The following is a 17,629-nucleotide window of genomic DNA, read 5'->3' as shown; positions in this document are numbered from 1 at the left end:
AAAAATAAAACGACAATTTTCTTCTCAATCAGGAAGTTTAATTTAAAAAAAACCATTTGCATAAGTTTTCAATTTATCTATTACATAGTAATGCAGAACAATAAGATTTCAAGTCGATGTCATGGGTACTATAAGTTTGATGTAGAAAATGCATACTGAACTCCGATTTTTTTTTACCATGGACGGAGAACATATCAATCTAATTTTTCTTGTCTGCCCTTCCATTATGTGAATCAAGAAAAAAATTCCAAAAATAGGTAACGATGGTATCGAAAAGAGAAAATCGAGTGTACCTTTTTATGTTAGGGCGTGTTTGATTTGTATATTTTGTGTTTAAATAAAAACGTACATTATTTTTTTTTACAAAAATTAGGCCGTTAGTTTTCTCGTTTGAATTGTTTTACATTTTCTTATCGGGGCCTTTTATAGCTGCCTATGCGGTATGGGCTTTGCTCATTGTTGAAGGCCGTACGGTGACCTACAGTTGTTAATGTTTGTGTCATTTGGTCTTTTGTGGCTAGTTGTCCCATTGGCAATCATACCACATCTTCTTCTTTTTTTTTTATATGAAGCAAGAGTATTTGATATAGCATCTCGCTTCTGATTCTATTATTTTTATATATCAAAGCTACAGGTTGACTTTTATAACGTAAATAAACGACAGTACGAAAAGATGAAATGTATGGGACAAGTGAAATACCAATCTAATGAATTACAACATTTTTAGTCTGCCCTTTCATAAAATATTTCATCACATGTTTTTTTAAATGTTTAAGAATTTTCGAAAATTCCACCTGACATCCGATTAGACAATAGTTTTAAGTTGAATCAATGCAGACAAGATCATTTACTGATGCTCATTAGCTCGTAGTTAAATTTGTCTTTTAAAATACAACTGATATATAAGGATCGTAATGGTGCTATGTGGATAAATTTATCGGGTTTCAAAAGCAAAATTGGCAGCGCGTCATCCCTACAATGGCTTCCATTTCTACGATTGTGAAAATGAACTGCCTGGCGTAATGGGGAGATAATTTTGACGAAGCAGAATCCTGACTGTATGAATAACATTTCTGTATATATACAAATTGACAACGTTTCCCCTTGTGATACGCTATTCGTACAAGACTATTTTTAGGATCTACTTTGCTGCCGATCACCATCACTATATTAGTCGTATGATATTTTCAACATATTTTCTGTTATTTTATCTGCACGACAAAATGGAAGACGATATAATATCAATGGATGTTCATGCATTGGCATTTTTAAAAATGTGTATTTATTATCCCAGAGATAAAAAAAAATCTTTTGTCTTGTAGTTGGAGGCTGTGCACCGCATTTTTTTTCATTATGCTTATAAGGTATCATTTTATCGCGCTTTTGTTGCATGAATTCCCCACTTGTTCATGTGCATGTCTTGTTGCAAATTCATAGTAAAAATTCAACCCTGTACTGTAAAAAAGATACATATGGTAAATTATGCATTTGAAGCACGTCTTAGTTTCTCCTACTTATAGGATAATACTCTCATATTAATACGTTTATACCAACACGATTAACTTCATTGGATACACAAAGGTAGTTATTTAAATACGGATATTTCCGGTCATCCTTTAAAAGTAACGGTCATCATTCACAAATTACGGTCAGCCTTTACAAATTACGGTCAGCCTTTACAAATTACGGTCATCCTTGATATGAATAGCTGATTATGTTACGATCATCTCGATTGTGATTATCGGTCATCTGAGCGATTTTTTCGAATCGAAATTCCTGTTTCATGCATATTTCTCGGAAGTAAAAAGTGATTTCCGTGTGAATCTTTTATGAATTTACAAATGTATAATTTGTAAGGAAAATGATATAGAAACAATTTAAAACACAATACAGATACTGACCTAATTTTTCATCCGACATATTGGGATGACCGTGAATGCAGTTACGGTCATCAGCTTTACCCCAGTGGATGTTCAAATCTTATAAATTTACTATAGCTAGTAAGGTATGAACAATATATCCAGATTGACAGATTACACGTCTATCCTGGTACCTTATGACATAAAAAGCACATAGACATTTTGGTCAATCGTATGACTAATATCAGTTTAACGCAATATATCTATTTGATTTTCTGCACGGATATTGCAATTAGAAATCTTATGTAATATTAGTACCACAATAATTGATTATTTCTTACAGAAATTTAAGTGCTAACAGGATAGGAAGTTTACCAAAAGGTCTGTTTTCGTCGAACGTAAATCTGAAAGAATTGTAAGTATGATTGAATCTCATCTCAGACTTTATAATATTATATCAGAATGACAAAACAAATGTAGTTGATCCATTGCATAACCTTTTGTTTAGCAAAAGTAAAAAATATCATATATTTTTGGAAACAGTGTTAATCATTCTATTATCTGACACCAGACTTAACATTTAAAGACAAAAGTGTATACTTTACTTTCAAATCCCGTGAATTTAACGTGGAAAACCTTTTAATTGTTCTCTGAACAATTCGGTTTTACATAGGTAATTCCACTGTTCTGTGGAAAGACCTTTTGCTTTTGTTCTGTTTATAATATATCTAAACCTATTGTTTTTGTTTGTAGGTAAGATTGAATATATTTTTATGAAATGTTGGCATAGGTTGAAGACACCCTTATATTTCTCTGCTAATTGTTTTGCGCAGTAACGTTGTCTCGAGAGAAGTCGTTTATATAGATATTTGGTAAATGATATCGAACAGTTTATACGCTTGTAAAGTTTAAGAATTACTGATTGGGAGTCCGTTGTCCAACAAATCGAAATCTATTTCGATGTCAAGTGAAATGAAATATATCAACCAGAACGTGACCTCGATAAAACAGGAAGTAGCTATTTTTGTCATGCGAGGGAACCTTATCAATATTTTTAGAATCAGGATGCAAAATCCGTTTCATATCACTGGAAGTTTCCCTTTTGTTAACCGGGAGAAGTTATAATTCCCTCATTTAAAAGAATATGAAAATCATATATGTTAGGAATCAGCGTGAAATAAGCTTTATCATGGCACTAGATGTGACCTTCGGTTTAACGATAGAGACTATCATCTCCTTGATTTCAAATGAAAGTTCATATAAGCTATACATTTTTGAAATAAAGAGAAACAAACCTGTAATGCAAGACTGGAAGTGACAACTTCCCAACCGTATGTAGGCCAGATGTGACATTCTGTATACCGAAAGTGGCTGATTATCTTCATTCTTTTTTAATCAATAGGAAAATACTTATGTTTGGACGCCAATATTTACATTGAGTAAACCACGTTTTGGTTTTATAATATTTTATTTAGATATTTCTTATATTAAATCTTACACTTTATTCGCTTTTGATTTCATCCTTTTAAACAACATATTTTTTTTTGTAAGAGTTATCGCCCAGTATTGTGTGTTCTTGCGTGTGTGTGTGTGTGTGTGTGTGTTTAAAAACAAAAGCAAAAATTGTGTCGTTATATTATTACAAATAGTTGGTCAATTTTGGACAAAACGATTTGGTGCATTTTAAAGGAGTGATTTACTTCCCACTATTTAATGTATGAGTTAGATAGCGCAACTCTTAACCTTTAACCTGTAATGAATAAAGGTCTTTTGATATGAAAATCTAAAGCAATAATTTTAGGTCATACGCTAATGTTGTACTTTGTTAGTGAGTACAACTCATTTTTTAAAACTGTAAGAGCTAGGTTCAAAGAACTGATGCATTTTTTTTTCAAAGAAATAGTGCATTAGTTCCAAAGATTTGTGATGACAGCTCATAGGACTTACGGACCCTTAAATCGTTAGATTTAAGGTTAATTGAATATAACTAAATACTGGTCCATGATAAAGCCGCGAAGTCTTTTGGAAAGGGTACAATAACGTATGACCTTTAAAAATATAAACTGGAGCTGAACTTGTGCAAACTAGAAGTAGCCATATTTACTATTATGCAAGGGAAAAGAAATTATTTTTGAAGTCAGCTAACAATAACTTGTATTTTGATTCAAGATATTGTAAAAAATCAAGACAATTGATTTACTTCCAGATATGTCAGTAACAATAACTTAGTAAGTTTACCAGATGATCTGTTATCGAACAACACAAATCTTGTAATCTTGTAAGTATGAGTGTTGATTATATCAGACTTGAAATATTAAAGATTGCATTTTATTTTTAATCATGTTTAGAATAGCCGATGTTCTGCAATATACTTTTGTACTTCAGAAGATTTGCAATCATTTAGTTTTGTAAACAAACTTTCATTATGCATACTAATTTTACTTTAAATGTCGCCCAATGTTAAAAGGTTGTAGCCAAAAGTTTTTGTAAATGCATGAACAATTTGAGTTAAAATAAAAATATAGATTATACAATGAAGATCGAAAACAGTATCAGTGTTTAGTTAATCAATTTCTTACATAATCACGATAACTGTTTTTTTCTTCTCCTGAAGTTTTTCGAATAACAAGTTAGAAAGTTTACCAGAAGGTCTGTTAACATTCAACACTAATCTTCATTCTTTGTAAGTGTAGTTGATATTTATATCAGACTTAAACTTATTGATAGTGTAAATCACATTCACATGAACCTGATATTTTAATTATACGTGTGTGCCAAAAGCTTAGTGTTTCACAAATTTATCTTAGAATTCATTTTGTACTATGTGTAGTATTGTGTTGATTAAAATGCGTTCTTATGTAATCAATTTGAATGATTTTCTTCCTGAATTGTATCCAACCACAACTAAACAAATATAAAATAAAAGATATGGTATGACTGTCATTAACACAACTCTCAACAAGAGACTAATAAACTCATCATAGATACCAGAATTAAACTTGGTATTTATGCAAGACGCTCCTTTCGTCTACAAAAGACTCATAATTGACGCTCAAATCCAATAAAGTTAAAAACGCCAAATAAGGTTTAAATGACACAGCAATGAACTACTAATGGTGACCGTGGGCTTTGGATATGCGTAAAAAACATATCATAGAATAAGCTTTAAAATAACAGGAAATGACAAATGTTAGACAATTCAAACCCGATTTATGTACAATATAATGATCGAAATACAAATATGATACACTGTAACAAACTTCACCCCTAAATTAGTCTGTATTTTTTTAACACAAAGAATTCTAATTGTGACTAATGTTTATCACAGATTTTATTTTATTCAAGATAGTTTTGTTTATATAATCAAGTATATAAATTACTGATGATCTTTGGGGTAATTGTATGTCAACAATTAAGAAGCTTAACCATCATTTCATTGTGTTCGCAATATTAAATTTGCAGTTGAACAAAATACAGCATCAATAACTCTAAAGATACCATATTTTATTTATTCAATTCACAGAAATTTAAATTTGAAACTCTGTCGTATTTCAGTAAAAATGCTTTGATTAAACAATTTCTTACATAAACACGATAATTGATTTCTTTTCAGAGAATTAGATAGAAACAATTTAGGAAGTTTACCAGAAGGTCTGTTAACATTCAACACAAATCTTGAATATTTGTAAGTGAAGTTGCTGCGTATATCAGACTTAAACTTATTCAATATATGTGAATTTTTGAATCGCATTGACATGAAACTGTTGTTTGTAATATACGTGTGTGCCAATAGCTAAGTATTTCGAAATTTATCTTAGTTTATTTTGTACTATACGTAGTATTGTGTTGATTAAAATGCGTAATATGTGATTGATTTTTCTTCGTAATTGTTTACAAGCACAACTAAATAAATATGCCCCAAAAAATATGGTATATTGCCAATGAGTCGACTCTCCACAAGTGACTAAATGACACAGGATTTGAAAAATTATCCACTTAAGGTGACCATACGGCCTTTGGCTAATGAATTTAACCAATATATACCACCGAGCCAGCTTTAAAAGATCCTAAATTCACAAATGTAAAACAATTCAAAAGAGAAAACGAACGGCCAGATGTATGTACAATATAATGAACGAAAAGCAAATATAATACCCTGCAACAAGATTCAAACTCTGAATTTTTCTTTTTTTATCGAACACAAATAATTCTAATTGTGACTAATGTTTATAAGAGATCTTATTTTATTAAAGATATTTTCTTTTAAAGTAACCAAGTATGTATGGTACATATGTTCTTTAATGTAATTGTGTGTAAACTATTCAGAAGTTTTACCATCATATCAATTTGTACGCAAACTGTCTAATTGCATACAAATATTTTTTTCATTGTCACTCAATATTTAATAATTGCAGTTGAAATCTTAACAAAATGCAGCATCGATGACGCAAAAGAGATCATATTTCATATTCTGAATTTGAAACCATTTGGTAATTTCAGTATCTGTGTTTTAACTAACATGTTTTTTTTACATAATCAAGATACTTGATTTTGTTCCAGATCTCTCAGTGGCAATAACTTAGTAAGTTTACCAGAAGGTCTGCTTTCGGACAAAACAAATATTAGAGAATTGTAAGTATTATTGATGCTTATCTCAGACTTAATATTGTATAGATTGCCTTGTATATATTTTTAGCTGTTCCCCTAATGGATCGGTAATTTCTTTCCGAGATCCTTTATCATAGGATTTTCGGCTTTCCTCTACCAGGAATACAGCTGGGCATTTAGCGGTATTGGTTCGAATTCCAAGTATGTCCTCTCCGGTTTCCCGTTCGTTGTCTAGGCATTTGTGTGGCATTCGGGGTGACCTTACCCTTTATTTTTCCTCTTTTGTATTGAAATAAGTGAAATTAATTTGTTATTGGAAAACCATAAGTGAGAGAGGCTAAGGGTCTTTTGAATTGATGTCCGTGGTCCAAAAAAATGAAAATGATGTCAAGGTCAAAGGTCAATGTCATGTTCAAATTTTTGATTTAAGCTTGTTATCGTTTATCTTCAGAAATCATACATCGTATTGTTATGCGTTTACTTTTCTACATTGGTTAGAGGTATAGGGAGAGGGATTTAGTCGAGATCTCACAAACATGTTTAACCCCGCCGCATTTTTGCGCCTGTCCCAAGTCAAGAGCCTCTGGCCTTTGTTCATCTTCGCTAGCCAAGGGTTACAATCCACTCCCGATCTCTTCACCCTTGGCGGATTGAGATAAAATTTCGGATACACAAGGTAAGGATTTTTATTGGTTGCAGCCAAAACTCGCTGCATCCAATCAAAATGCGCCTATAACATGATCACGTGTAAATGTAGAAAGTGTTTTAAACAATTGCCACGTGTTTTTTGTGCAACAAGCCTTTACATCCCTAAACATACGACTATATTTAGTGAAAACTTGAATGTTTTTAATCAACAAATAGAAGTTCCTGCGTATGTTTCATGCACAAATTCATGAATGTTGACGTATGCTTTCATTTCCGGCTTTACCAAGTGTGTAGAATCTAGACGCTACCGTTTTTTTACCTCCAAATTGAAGAGTTCAAGTGCTACCATTGGTCAAGACTAATGTATTCGGAATTGGCGTGATTTTTATCTTCCGATAGATGGCGCAACATTGTTATCACAAATGTTGGCTTAATCTGCCAAGGGTGAAGAGAGCGGGAGTGGATCGTAACTCTTGGCTAGCGAAGATGGCCTTTGTTAGTCTTGTATTATTTTAATTTTAGTTTCTTGTGTTCAATTTGGAAATAAGTATGGCGTTCATTATCACTGAACTAGTATGTATTAGTTTAGGGGCCAGCTGAAGGACGCCCCCGGGTGCGGGAGTTTCTCGCTATATTAAAGACCTGTTGGTGACCTTCTGCTGTTGTTTTTTCTTCTACGGTCGGGTTGTTGTCTGTTTGACACATTCCCCATTTCCATTCTCAATTTTATAAGATATCGACAAAATATGTTCATACAATTGTTATCTACGACACGTCGTAACAAGTAAAATTTACTTAAAAGGATATGTAACATTTAATGTGAGTTTTCCCCTTTTTATATTAGTTGTATGATAATATAATTCATTAACAATATAAAGTAGAAGCCTAGAGCTTTTTGATTTGAGGTCCTTGATTGATGACTTTGAAATTGTGCTCAAGGAAATAGGTAAATTGAACGTTCTAAATATTGACCTTTGCGTTTTCCTCTTATGTATACGTGATGAAGCCATGGGACTTTTTGCAAAAGGTTGCAAGCAATGTGACCTTGAAAAAGCCAAACGGACGTGACCTTTTGTAAACAGGAAGTAACCATTTTTTGTACTTACGTCATGTAAAAGTATATAGAACCATATATTTTTTGAATCATTTTCAAGTAAACTATCAAAACCTACTGAAAGAAACTTTTTTAAACCGGAAGTAAAAAATGATCTCCCTTTATTATATCTTTTTGTATAGAAACCATATATTTTTGAAATCAGCATTCAATAAGCTGTCATTTGACACTACAATTGACATATAACCGAATGTTAATAATTTCATATAAAAAAAAATCCTAACTGGTGGAAAAACCATCAAGGGTTCTCTGAACAATTGTTTTTTTTATTTTATATTAATGTAGTTCAATAATGTTGTAGTTGAAAGCTGTAGAAATGGCAATGGAAGAAATATGACTTACACAAATCATACTTGATCTTATGAATGAATGAAGATTATCCTTTATATATAAAAAGTGGTATTAAGTGTTTTCATAGTTGTTTCTGTTATTCCAGATATTTATCGGATAACAAGTTTGAAAGAACACCAGAAGGTCTGTTAACCATGTTAACATTGAACACAAATCGTCTTGAATTGTAAGTGTAATTGATATTTATAACATATCTAAAATACAATAAGATAATATTAGATTTTAAATCACGTTTAAAACAGGGGTTTTAATATGCTTGGATGCAAATAACTCAGCAGGTTTATCAGCGTTCTTTTGTCTACTGACAGTTCCTTTTTACATACTAATCTTACTGTTGATGTCATTCGAACATAAATCGTAGGATTTCGTACGGTTATTTGGGTATTGTTGTTTCGATTAAATCCGTTCTGACATAGTAATAGGATTACAGGATGATATGTTTACAGGATGGTATGTTACACGCAAAACAATGCACATGCAAAACAATGCATGCGGTTTTTCAATTTATGTGATAGATTTTTGTTTTGTTTTTTAGTAATTTTTTGTTGTTGTTTTGAGATTGTAACTAGTGTTGTCAACGATTAACCGGTTAACCGGTTAACCGGTCGAACGACCGAATACCGAATACCAAAAACGCTAACCGGTTAACCGGACTTTTTTTTCAATTTTGATAGATTATATATGAATTTGTATTGAAATCATTAAAAAGTAAGGTTTTATTTTAAAAATGTCGTCGTTGAAATTAATTTGACAGATCAGTTGTCTAGTAAATTGATTACTTTTGTTATTCCAATCAACATAAAATTAGTCAGAAACTGTCTCGCAACTCGGGGCAAGATCTTAAAGAAACTTAATTAGTATACATGTTTATTTAACAATAACTCTAAATCAGTAATGCGATTAAATTTTACTATTTACTTCATTATTTCGTTTCTGATCTTATATTGTGTAAACCATCATAAATGTGCCACCTCCGTCGTGCAAGGCTTAGTCTTACTTTAAACGAAATGCTAACTCAAAAATTGTGAAATGCGAACCAATTTGAATGTACTATACTCAATGTATACGTGATAGTACGAGTAACATGCAAACAAAGTAAAGAAACAGGCCGTACGATGACTTAAAGTTGTTAATTTCTGTATAAATTTGAACTCTTGTGAAGAATGGTTGATACGGTGACGTTGATTATTAAAAGTCAAACTTCGCCAGGAATCCTCACAGACAAGCCTAATTATGCCAGAGGACAAACTTCAATTCTAAAAGCGTAAATTTATGACTTGCGTGAAAGGTTGTCAAATTGACTCTCATACCACACCTTATATCTATGTGTAGGAAACTATTGATAAGGCTTGCAGTAACCAACTTAAACTACCGATTAACCGGTTAACCGGTCGAACGATTATCCGAGAAACCGGTTAGACAAAAGCGTACGATTTGACAACACTAATTGTAACACAATGATGACTGCTGTACCCACATTCTGCCTTTATAACCCATGATACTTGTTTGTTCACATATCGTTGTAAATAAAATGAAATTTAATGCGACTGTCATACAATTTAGAGGTTTAGCGCTATAAAACCAGGTTCAATTCACCATGTTCTACATTTAAAAATGCCTATACCAAGTAAGGAATATTACAGTTGTTGTCAATTCGTTTGATGTGTTTTATCATTTGGTTTTGCCTTTTGATATTGGACTTTCTGTTTAGAATTTTCCTCGGAGATCATTATTTTTTGTGATATACTTTTATCGTTGAATAATAACCTTCAGCTATTATAAGTGTGACTGATCATTATCTCAATATTTATCTTATTATTCATTTAACGTATTCTTAAAATTATCCAAAAAATTATGTGCTTCTATACACACAAAGGGCCTTGATGGCGTGTATCTTATACAATAGATTGTTCTTTGGATATTTTATCCTTTACATATACTGAGATACTGATACAAACAACTGAGCAGGTTTGCCATTGGTTTATTACTTATGCACAACTTATTTTTACTTCCTTATTTACCTTCAAAAGTCGTTTAATCAATAAATACTGCTAATTGTATCTTTTTAAATAGTGTTGTCAACGAGTTTACACCGGTTAGCCGGTTAACCATTCAAACGTCTTGTTTTTCAATTTTAATAGATTTGATATACATTTGTATTGAAATCATTTAATATCTGTGTTTTCTTTGAGAATTGCGTCGTGGTAATTAATTTGACGAATCAATTGTACAGAGACGGCAAGATGTTTTTAACAGAAATTTTTAATCAGTAAAACGATTAAAGTTGACGATTTACTTCATTATCTCATTTTTGATCTATTGTGTAGACCTACATCTGAATGTGCAATCTGCGTCGTGCAAGTCTTTGTCATACTTTAAACTAAATTTTAACTCAAAAACTGTAAAAAGCAAACCAACGTGAATTTAATCAATGTAAACTTGATGGTACGAATATCAAGATTGATCAATTCTAATTGAAACACCTCATTTTATTTTCGGAGACAAGAAAACAAAATGAAGGAATCAACGGTTTCAGATATTTAATTATACGAGATCAAGACGTGTTTTTTTTGTTTTTCAATTTGAAGTTAGTACAAACGCAAAAGTTGATACCGTGTATTTAATTATTAAAAAGTCAAACTTCACCAGGAATCTTCACAGACAAGCCTTAGAAAACCAAAGGCCAAACTTCAATTCATCGTATTTTAAAAACGTAGATGTACGACTTGGATGGAATGTAGTCACATCGGCACTCATACATGTACCACATCTTCTTATATCGATGTGTAGGGTACTATTGGTAAGGCCTCTAAACAATAACTTAAACTACCGGTTAACCGGTTAATTCGTCGAACGATTATACGAGTAACCGGTTAGGTAAAACTGTACGATTTGACAACACTTTTTTTAAGTATATGGGGAATTACATTTTAATTATGTTCTTATTCAAAACTTCAAACGAACATAAAGCATTTATAAAGTAAAACTCAACACCGTTATTTGGTTATCAGCTCGCTCCGACAGCACAGAAAGCTTATTTTATTATAAACAATAAATAAATGTCCAATTTGCTGTCATCGACCGCTGTCATCACATATAAACACAATCTACAATAGAAAAAATGTTCTATAAGTTGAAGAAAAAAAATATCTTTACAGCAATATATACATGCATCTTATCAACTATTTTCTACATAACATACTATTTACATTCCTATGATGTCTTCAAAAAGGGTGGGTGGGTGGTAAACGAACCTTTACTGTCGGATAGGCGAACCTCGAATGACAATTCTAGACTTTCTTATTATTATTTTAGCGCTAAAATTCTAGCATGAAGTTATCATGATTGATATTACTTAAACCGGTAATAACTTACTGATTGTCCAATCAAAATAAACATAAACATGATTTGATTTAAACACACGTGCTGAAAGTAAACAAATACACGTGTTCCCGAGTAACCTTTATAAATACATATCTTTACTAATAACAGCATGAGTGCCCTAATTCCGATTCCAATTCAAAACGAAAATTTCCTTATTAAATGGTCAAATCAAAAGCTCAATCACATCAAATTGATTGAATACAACTGTACAGCACTTTTTGTGCTGACATGAATTGTCATTGATATGGTTATATTTTAAAATTTACTGTTTACAATTTTTTTAATTTTTTGAAAAACTAAGGCTTTTCTTCCTCAGGCATAGATTACCTTAGCTGTATTTGGCAAAACTTTTAAGAATTTTGGTCCTCAATCATTTGTCAATGCTCTTCAATTTCGTAATTTATTTGGCCTTTTAAACTTTTTTGAATTCGAGCGTCAATGATGAGTATTTTATTACTACCACTGGGTCTATCTCTGCTGGTGGACTATGAGTCCCCGAGGGTATCACCAGCCTAGTAGCCAGTACTTCGGTACTGGCATACAAATACGGATTTTTTTGTGTTATTAAAATTTGCTGTTACAAAATATTAGAACTTATCATAAATTAAGGAATGTATCCCCCTCATGCAAAGCTCTGATTCCTTTCACGGATTTGGCTATACTTTGTGGATCTTTTGGGTTAAATATAGCTCTTCATCTTTTATATAAGCTTTGGATTTCAAATTTTTGGCCACGAGCATCACTGAAGAGACATGTATTGTCAAAATGCGCATCTGGTGCAAGAAAATTGGTACCGGTATTTTTTTTACTACCACTGTGTCGATGACTCTGTTGGTGGACTATAAGTCCCCGAGGGTATCACCAGCCTAGTAGCAAGTACTTCGGTACTGGCATGAAAATACGGATTTTTATTGTGTTATTAAAATTTGCTGTTACAAAATATTAGAACATATTATAAATTTAGGATTGTATCTCCCTCATGCAAAGCTCTGATTCCTTTCACGGATTTGGCTATACTTGGTAGACCTTTTGGATAATAGCTCTTTATCTTTTATATATGCTTTGCATTTCAAATAGTTTGGCCACGAGCATCACTGAAGAGACATGTATTGTCGAAATACGCATCTGGTGCAAGAAAATTGGTACCGTTAATTTTATTACTACCACTGGGTCGATGCCTCTGCTGGTGGACTATTAGTCCCCGAGGGTATCACCAGCCCAGTAGCCAGTACTTCGGTACTGGCATGAAAATACGGATTTTTTTGTGTTATTAAAATTTACTGTTACAAAATATATGAACTTATTATAAATTAAGGAATGCATCTCCCTCATGCTAAGCTCTGATTCCTTTAACGGATTTGGCTATACTTTGTGGACCTTTTGGATTATAGCTCTTCATCTTTTATATAAGCTTTGGATTTCAAATATTTTGGCCACGAGCATCACTGAAGAGACATGTATTGTCCAAATGCGCATCTGGTGCAAGACAATTAGTACCGTTAATTTTATTACTACCACTGGGTCAATGCCTCTGCTGGTGAACTATAAGTTCCCGAGGGTATCACCAGCCCAGTAGCCAGTACTTCGGTACTGGCATGAAAATACGGATTTTTTGTGTTATTAAAATTTACTGTTACAAAATATATGAACTTATTATAAATTAAGGAATGCATCTCCCTCATGCAAAGCTCTAATTCCTTTCACGGATTTGGCTATACTTTGTGGACCTTTTGGATTATAGCTCTTCCTCTTTTATATAAGCTTTGGATTTCAAATATTTTGGCCACGAGCATCACTGAAGAGACATGTATTGTCCAAATGCGCATCTGGTGCAAGACAATTAGTACCGTTAATTTTATTACTACCACTGGGTCAATGCCTCTGCTGGTGAACTATTAGTTCCCGAGGGTATCACCAGCCCAGTAGCCAGTATTTCGGTACTGGCATGAAAATACGGATTTTTTGTGTTATCAAAATTTGCTGTTACAAAATATTAGAACTTATAAATTAAGGAATGTATCTCCCTCATGCAAAGCTCTTATTCCTTTCTCTGATTTGGCTATACTTTGTGGACCTTTTGGATTATAACTCTTCATCTTTTATATAAGCTTTGGATTTCAAATATTTTGGCAATGAGCATCACTGAAGAGACCTGTAATGTCGAAATGAGCATCTGGGGCAAGAAAATTGGTACCGTTAATTTTATTGTAGACGAAACGCGCGTCTGGCGTATATACTTAATTTAGTCCTGGTATCTATGATGAGTTTATTTACAACCACTGGGTCGATGCCACTGCTGGTGGAGATTTATTTCCCTGAGGAAATCACAAGCCCAGTAGTCAGCACTTTTTGTGCTGACATGAATTATAATTGATATGGTTATATTTATAAATTAACTGTTTACAAATTTTAGAAATTTTTTAAATACTAAGGCTTTTCTACCTCAGGCATAGATTACCCCAGCTGTATTTGGCAAAACTTTTAGGAATTTTGGTCCTCAACTTCGTAATTAATTTGGCCTTTTTAACTTTTTTGGATTCGAGCGTCACTGATGAGACTTTTGTAGACGAAACGCGTGTCTAACGTATATACTAAATTTAGTTCTGGTATCTATGATGAATTGATTTACGTCCCGTCTCGAGCTCACTTGTATAACACTAACACCAAACCCCTCTTTATAGACAACAATGTGTGAACAAAGCAAACAGACTTGATTGGTTAAATGACTAAAAAATCTTAAAGAACTGTTTAGGGCAACATTTTAATGAGTTTACTAGATGGTATCACAATAATTTGTGTTGTAAGAATCTGATATGAAGAAATCATTTCCTCTTGCCTAATGAAATGTCTTGTATTATGTTTCATTTTAGGATCTATCCTTTTTTGATTGGATGATTTATATTTTGTAGGTAAAAATCTGTAGAAACCACTGTGTAATTTGTCATTGATTCATTGTTGCACTATCTTATATATTTCTTCCCCTCAAAGTTGGAAATAGTTTCGCTTTTATATTAAAAGCAGATATAGAAATGAAAACAAATAGATTAACCTTATATTACATTTAATTTTTTAAGATATTTAGACAAAAATCCATTGATGTGCTGTCTTATCATTGAGCTTAAAGAATTGGCATCGAAAAAAACACAATTGGAGGTTGTTGGGGAATGTACTATTTCAAATACCACCATAAATATTCGTGATTTTAAAACGTCAGACTGCATTCTTCCAGGTAAGCAATCCAAGTATTTTTTAATTAAAGATGAAATGCACAGATGTTTAAGGTATATGTAATGTGTTACCAATAATTAAATACTAGGTTAATAATGCACTACAGAATACATCTTCATTGATCTCTATTTCTTAATAATATTATGAATATTTTACCATTTTTCTTTAATTTTTATTGGTCGAGCACAAACTTGTAGAGACCATGTCAATTCTATAATAATACCTAAGCCATTCAATTGCAAATCCAAGTGTTTTTAATTAAAAGGTGAAATTATTCACTGATGTTTTATGTATATGTAATTTGTCAATTCACATCTGTGTCTGACTTACTATCAAAATCCTGTACATTTATCATTCTTGCCAAATTCCGAAATTTTCTATTTTAAATATATACATTTTTTGTACTTAGCAACAAAACAAATCGATAAATAAAATTTATCAAAATATTATTGTATTTTTCAACAATGTTTTGTTTTTCATTTTTGTATTCTATAGAACAATAGCATATAAGCATACACACTTAACGAAAATAACAGGTCACTATAATTTTTTCTAATTGCTCGGACTATTTGACGGTATCGTTGTCAAAACCAAAAGTTGAAGAGTTAATATCGCGTATGACGACCTCTTGTGCTGTTAACAGAAGTAAATCTACGACGCATTCACTGATTTATTCTATTAAACGTTAATAAATGCTTATGGAATGTTATTCCACTGTTCCAGCAATTCGTAGCTGGTTGATTGACTGGTAGCTGATGAATTTTTCATACACGTTTGTCAAGTTCATCATATAAATGTTAAATGATTGATAAATATGGTAATAAAGCTGGCCATAATATTTAGAATAAAAAATCTTTACTAGTATTATAAAAAGTATTCCTCATAAAAAAAAATGTGTAAACATTAAAGTGCTTCTAAAAACTAACCATTTTTGGGAGACAGAAATATCAGTTCTGCTTACCCTTTCAGAACACCTGAGAGCACCACCAGTTATTGGTGGAGGTCGTGTTGCTTAGTCTTTAGTTTTCTATGTATTGTTTTGTGTACTGTTATTTGCCTGTTTGTCTTTTTCTTTTTTAGTCATGGCGTTGTCAGTTTATTTTCGATATACGAGTTTCACTGTCTATTTGGTATCGTCCGTCCCTCTATCACGCCTCTTTGTCGTTTGGTTTACTGAAGAATTACATTGGTAGACTTTTCGTAGAGGAATCTGATTTTGTCATTTCTTGTTCCTGAAATCGAATCACATATTTTTGGGGGAATATATCAAATCTCAATAAGTAGCTGCAGGTATGGAAAAAACAATGGTTAACACATATTTAATATGAAATCAAACATACAAATGAACAAGTCTTCCACCACTGATTCCAAAAGCCTTGCTTATAATGAATAAGAGTGGGGTTTTTTTTTAACGACGAAGCTAAAATGTTTGGTTTCCAAAATGAAACATCAGTTTGCAACGTAGAGAAAATGTCTCCCCAAGGTTAATTCCATAAACATATAAGATTAGAATGTAAAAGCTATGTTCTTCAATTATTTTGACAAATCAACCCAGCCTGACTGATAATAATGAATAATTATTCAAAATGTTTAAATAGTTGATGGAGGATGGAGTTCTTGGTTCAACTCGTCTTGTTCTGTGTCATGTGGAGAGGGCATCAGAATCCAAAACAGGACATGTGACAATCCCCCACCATCTGGAAGTGGACAGAATTGTGTTGGTTCCGAAAATAAAACATCAGTCTGTAACTTAGGAGAATGTCCAGGTAAATAGATTAAAAATATTACTAATAGATTATAATAAACATGTAAAAGATAGGTTCTTGATTTAATTTGGTAGATTCAACCAAAATGACTGATAATAATGAATAATTGTTCATTATTTTTGCAATAGTTGATGGAGGATGGAGTTCATGGTTCAACTCGTCTTGTTCTGTGTCATGTGGAGAGGGCGTCAGAATCCGAAACAGGACATGTGACAACCCCTCACCAACTGGAAGTGGACAAAATTGTGTTGGTTCTGAAACTGAAACATCAATCTGCAACTTAGGAAAATGTCCAAGTAAATTAATTAAATACAACAGATTAAAATAAACGTTACCTTACAATTGAATTGTTAACCAAAGCGGAACAACTTTTAAATATCTTATTCATATAAAATCTATTATATCTTTTATCATATACTGTTAAAAAGATTTGAACCATAATAATGAAAACCTTCACAGACACAAGGCGTATAATTGATTACGCCAGACGCACGTGTCGTCTAGATGAGACTCATGATAAGAATTCAAATTAGATTAGTTTTGGGAGCAAACTCTAGTTAAAGGTTTATGTACCCTTCTGTAGCCATTTTTGTACGAACTTTTCAAACCTCAATTGTATCAAAACTACAGATATAATGAATAATAGAGATAGGCCATTTGGTACATATTCC

At 32.3% G+C, this 17,629-nt stretch overlaps 1 protein-coding gene across 1 annotated transcript in view; it reads left to right on the top strand.

Annotated features, from left to right (window-relative positions):
* LOC134689677 (leucine-rich repeat-containing protein 57-like) overlaps positions 1-17,286 on the top strand; it is a 28,368-nt gene extending 11,082 nt beyond the window's left edge. Inside the window, exons 2-9 of the mRNA XM_063549643.1 lie at positions 2,203-2,274; positions 4,066-4,137; positions 5,473-5,544; positions 6,420-6,491; positions 8,666-8,746; positions 15,039-15,193; positions 16,791-16,958; positions 17,087-17,286. Of these exons, the coding sequence (XP_063405713.1) occupies positions 2,203-2,274; positions 4,066-4,137; positions 5,473-5,544; positions 6,420-6,491; positions 8,666-8,746; positions 15,039-15,193; positions 16,791-16,958; positions 17,087-17,286 (892 nt within the window). The remainder of the gene's footprint in view (positions 1-2,202; positions 2,275-4,065; positions 4,138-5,472; positions 5,545-6,419; positions 6,492-8,665; positions 8,747-15,038; positions 15,194-16,790; positions 16,959-17,086) is intronic.
* Positions 17,287-17,629: the final 343 nt, after the last annotated feature.

The sequence above is a fragment of the Mytilus trossulus genome, chromosome 11, assembly GCF_036588685.1.
Source record: "Mytilus trossulus isolate FHL-02 chromosome 11, PNRI_Mtr1.1.1.hap1, whole genome shotgun sequence".
NCBI classification, from domain to species: Eukaryota; Metazoa; Mollusca; class Bivalvia; order Mytilida; family Mytilidae; genus Mytilus; species Mytilus trossulus.
The sequence above is the reverse complement of the archived record's forward strand: the minus strand, read 5'-3'. Positions and strand labels throughout refer to the sequence as shown.